Here is a 5000-nt window from a genome sequence, read left to right as displayed (position 1 = left end):
CACTCGCATTACACACAACACATACATAAACACACACACACACACACACACACACACACAGACATGCGCGCATGCAGACACACACACAAACACGCATACAGGTTGAGCGCGCACACACAGACACACACATGCATACAGGTACGCACACACAAACACGCATACACGCACGCATTTGCACACACAGACACACACATGCATACAGGTACGCACACACAAACACAGCGCACATGATACACACACAGGCGCTAGACATACATGAACACATGCCGAACTGAGATAACTGACTGTAAATTGAATTCTTAAAAAAAAAATAATAATAATAAATTGGTTTAAAAAATAATTTGACAAAACAAATGGTTAAAAAAACCCATTTTGAATCCATTTTTTTCCCCACCTCTGATTGTTATGTATCAGAACACCGAGGATAATCCCCCTGTATGTGACTGAAAAGCTGTTTTGATTTTATGCGGCTGCCAGGCGGACCTGCAGCTGGGTCTGACCCAGGGCGAGGTGAGCCGGAGGAGAGCCTACCACGGCTGGAACGAGTTCGACATCAGTGAAGACGAGCCGCTATGGAAGAAATACATCTCCCAGGTAACCCGTGCATCACGCTAAACGGTGTCTCTGAAGCCCGGTTCAGACCAAAGTAGGGATGCACCGAATCCAGATTTTTGGGGGGTTGGTCTGAATCCTGAACCCCCTGGTTGAGATTGTGCTGACTCCTCCTCCCATCCTCAGTCCATGAACCCAGTAAACTCATGAATGAAGTAAACAGAGACTGTCCTTCCTTTGCCGTACATGAAGTTGCTGCATTCTGGCTGCTGTCTGGAGATTCCTTCGTGCTCAACTCGTATTCTTTTGGATGTTTCGTACCAGATGTTGTAACAGCGGCCATGTTGTGTATAGTTTAGGGTCCTCGCCACCACCAGACCAATCAGCATTGAACAGATTGAACATGCAGCTGGACTTGAATGGCCTTCTTTTGACTGAAAGTACTGCCAAACAACAACTTGTTCTGCTCACCAGATGTTTTTGTTAGTTGCTTCTGCAGCAGCCTGCTGCGTTGAACGCTCCACCTACGCAAACACCTTCCGGTAATCAACGGCGCCGTGGAAAAAAATTCTAAAGGTTTGGCAGAAACCGAACCCCGTCAAAAAGGAAGGGAGGATACAGAGGAGAGAAGGAAGGGAGGATACAGAGGAGAGAAGGAAAAGAAGGGAGGATACAGAGGAGAGAAGGAAAGGAAGGGAGGATACACAGGAGAGAAGGAAAGGAAGGGAGGATACAGAGGACAAGGAAAGGAAGGGAGGATACAGAGGAGAGAAGGAAAGGAAGGGGGGATACAGAGGAGAGAAGGAAATGAAGGGAGGATACACAGGAGAGAAGGAAAGGAAGGGAGGAAACAGAGGAGAGAAGGATAGGAAGGGGGATACAGAGGAGAAGGAAGAAAAGGGGCACAGAGGAGAGAAGGAAAGCAAGGAGGACACACAGGAGAAGGATAGGAAGGGGACAGAGGAGAGAGAAGGAAGAGTTGGGGCACAGAGGAGAGAAGGAGGGATGACAGAGGACAAGGAAAGGAGGACACAGAGGCAAGGGGGACAGAGGAGGAGAGAAGGAAAGGAAGGGGACAGAGGAGAGAAGGAAGGAGGACACAGAGAGAAGGAAAGGAAGGAGTAATACAGAGGAGAGAAGGAAGAGCAATACAGAGGAGAGAAGGAAAGGAAGAGTAATACAGAGGAGAGAAGGAAAGGAAGGAGTAATACAGAGGAGAGAAGGAAAGGAAGGAGGCAATCACAGAGAGAAGGAAAAGGAAGAGGAGAGAAGGAAGCAATCACAGAGGAGAGAAGGAAAGGAAGGAGTAATACAGAGGAGAGAAGGAAAAGAATCACAGGGAGAGACAGAGAGAAGGAGAGAGAAGACAGAGGCACACAGAGGAGAGAAGGAAGGAAGTGCACAGAGAGAGAGGAAGGAAAGGAAGGGACAGAGAGGAGGAGGAAGGACAGAGAGTGGGTGAAGACACCAGCAGTGGAGAGAATTGCCACAGTGAAAGAATGGACATAAACACAGGATGAAGGAAATATTTGAATGAGCCAGGAAAGCCACACAGCCCAGTAGTGAAAGCCTGGAATACAGTTTCCCAGGGATAAAGCAATATACATGGACAGCCTGAGGTTTTGTACTTAGAGTAGTATTGAAAGGAAAATATAACTTGGACATATAAATATATGGTGCAGCAGGGACACATGGTATAATGGATGGAAGACAATGGATAAACACTTTGAATTGCCCTGTTGCTGAAATGTACTATACGAAATGAAGCTGCCTTGCCCTAAGATATGTTATGGGACTTTTACTGCTAGCGAAAATGCGGGATTATGAAATCATGAGAAGCCGCGCATTTTTGCGCGAAATTGACAATTTATCCTGGCAAAAGTCGCGAGTATTTGAAAAAATGCGCCCTCCATTACTTACAGACTTTGACTGATTATGCGTTGAATTATGCACGATCGCATAATCACATTTTTCTGGAGGGACTGACTATTGTTATTTAAAAGCCCATATTCTGCTCATTTTTCAGGTTCATAACTGTATTTTGAAGGTTGTACCAGAATAAGTTTACATGGTTTAATTTTTCAAAAAACACCATATTGTTGTTGTACTGCACAGCTCTCTCTCACTGCTGCAGATCCTCTTTTCACCTGGTTTCTGTTTTAGCTACAGAGTGAGACCTCTTTTCTTTTCTTCTTCTGTACTATCTTTGATTGCACTCGCAATACGCGCAGTAGCTCAGATGTAGATTATGTCAGCTTAGCTAACTCTTAGAGACAGTAAAAAGAGAGCCTGTTTCTCCAACTTTGGTCAGTTACAAGGGATCAGGATCAGCTGGGAGACTTCTAAATGAGGGCACATGGAAGTAGTTCTTTTGTAGATTATGGTGAACTTGTGTTATGTGTTGTAGCAGTGCTTTTGCTATTGAGAACGACGTAAGCATGTTAGCATTAGCGGTTGCGGTTAGCCAGCTCATTTCGGACTGTGACGTCCAGTCCGAGCCGATTTTGACCAGCTCACCTGGAGACTGAAAGCAGGACACATTCAGAAACATATCTCCTCCAGAACACCATGGATGGATTTTTTTCAAAGTCTGTATGTGTGGAAGCACCAGAGACACAAAAAGAACACCCCAAATACCAGAAAAAGTGATTTTTCATAATATGGGCACTTTAATATCAATAGCACCGAATTATTGGCTCAAAGCCCCCCTCCGGCTGTAGTTAAATGCCACTGGCTGTTGCACATTCACTATGCCGGAAGAAAACATCTTGTATCCTTTTCTGCGACATGTTCTTCTCCTACAACTAACGTTCCAGTCGACTAGCCTCAGCCTGCTCGCTTCTCAGCGAAGTCACGTGATGGGTTCTCGCCTCATACAGAGAGCTGGGGATTAACCTGCTCGCTTCATGTTAATTACATGCCAATAATGAGTTTGAAAATGTTTGAGAATGTGTTTGAACTCTCAGAATGACATTTTGCGTTAACTTTCCGCATGGTACGTGGCGTGGTGGTGTTGAGCGTGAATCACATGTATCATGTTGGTGTATGTAGCCAATAGGCTGTCTTCCCTGGGCTCCCGGTTCGCATCAGCACTGCCAGACTGGAATTTAAGCCAATGGTTGCCTGGTTGCTACGGCAAAAAAAATTACATATTTTGTACTATTTTGATTATCACTCGTCAAATTTTGGGGTTTGGGGGCTCTGAAAATATCACCAGTAGTGTCCAAGATGAGTGCAATGCACCATGGGACATTTACCTCAGAGAGGATGCGTGTGGCGTCACTTGACTCACTTTCACTTTGACCTGTATAGCAGCTATAGCAGTTAATTTTTAGTAGGCTATTTTCGAACCTATCCATAACCCTTGTTTGCTATTTGCCTCATTATTTGATATACAAAAATATAAATAATGTCAGACAGCCGAATTAGTAATTATTAAAAAAATCAAATCAAATCCAGCTCGCGATATTATGAATCCCACTATGTTCCCACGCCAAGACCCGCCTTCAGTAGCATTTATTGGCTAGGTCGTCCATGCTAACGCGAAGGTAATGCGATACCCCATTTGTTCAGGTCCTGTCCCCTGACCAATCAGCTATCCTGACCTTTAAAGTGATGGTTCCAGTAATTTACCCTAGGGTCCTTTGCACCATGACCTCGAGCCAAACCCCCCCCAACAACAACAGCAGAGAGCAGAAGCCAGAAAGCAAGTGTTATTTACATAAACTTCTGGTGTACTTACAAACTTTCCAATCCATCGTTTTATGAGAGCATAACCTATATATACTAATGTAGACCTTTGGTATCATTTCAGGCATTATTAGTGGGGTCATTTAAGAGATACAACGTGGTCCGTTAGCCCCCTGCGCTAAGCTATCCAGCAGCTAACGCATACTCTAGCTAACTCTCCCAATGTTCGACCCAGATGAAAAAAGCTTCTGGGGGTGTTTGGCTTCGAGGTCATGGTGCAAAGGGACCTCAGGGGTAAATTACTCCGAACCATCACTTTAACCACTGGAGGTGAAATGCCTAACCCCAATCAATCGAAGCTGCTTGAGGGCGGGTCTTGGCGTGGCCATAGTGGGAGTCGTAATTTTGCATCCAGCTCCTGCCAGCAGGGGTGCTGCAGCACCTTCAGCACCCCCCTTCCTGCACTCTCCGGCTTACCATTGAATCGAGTCAGGCAAAGAAATGGACTTTGGGGAGGAGTAGTTGACACCTTTGCTTGCGCCAAAATCAAAGAAGAAGCGGTTCTGCTGAAGGTAAGTGATATCGGGTGATGATGTTGTTGGAAATGATGTTGGGAGACCCCACAAGATGACGGACCCAATCGAAGAGTACAAAATCAAATGCAGCTTTATTTACACAGTGAACAAACTTTCATGACACTGGGACGACCGTGAGCACACAAACGTATGTCTGCTCAAGGATGACCAACATGTACATAG

At 45.3% G+C, this 5000-nt stretch overlaps 1 protein-coding gene across 2 annotated transcripts in view; it reads left to right on the top strand.

The window, feature by feature from the left end:
- Window positions 1–673, top strand: part of LOC120563186 (calcium-transporting ATPase type 2C member 1-like) — a 28746-nt gene extending 28073 nt beyond the window's left edge. The window contains exon 3 of one of the 2 annotated variants that reach the window (XM_039807342.1): window positions 478–673. In XM_039807342.1, the coding sequence (XP_039663276.1) occupies window positions 478–615 (138 nt within the window). In that variant the 3' untranslated portion in view covers window positions 616–673. The remainder of the gene's footprint in view (window positions 1–477) is intronic. The other variant, XM_039807343.1, reaches the window with a different exon arrangement.
- Window positions 674–5000: the final 4327 nt, after the last annotated feature.

The sequence above is a fragment of the Perca fluviatilis genome, chromosome 7 (assembly GCF_010015445.1).
Source record: "Perca fluviatilis chromosome 7, GENO_Pfluv_1.0, whole genome shotgun sequence".
Lineage (NCBI taxonomy): Eukaryota > Metazoa > Chordata > Actinopteri > Perciformes > Percidae > Perca > Perca fluviatilis.
This window is presented reverse-complemented; position numbering and strand designations above follow the sequence as displayed.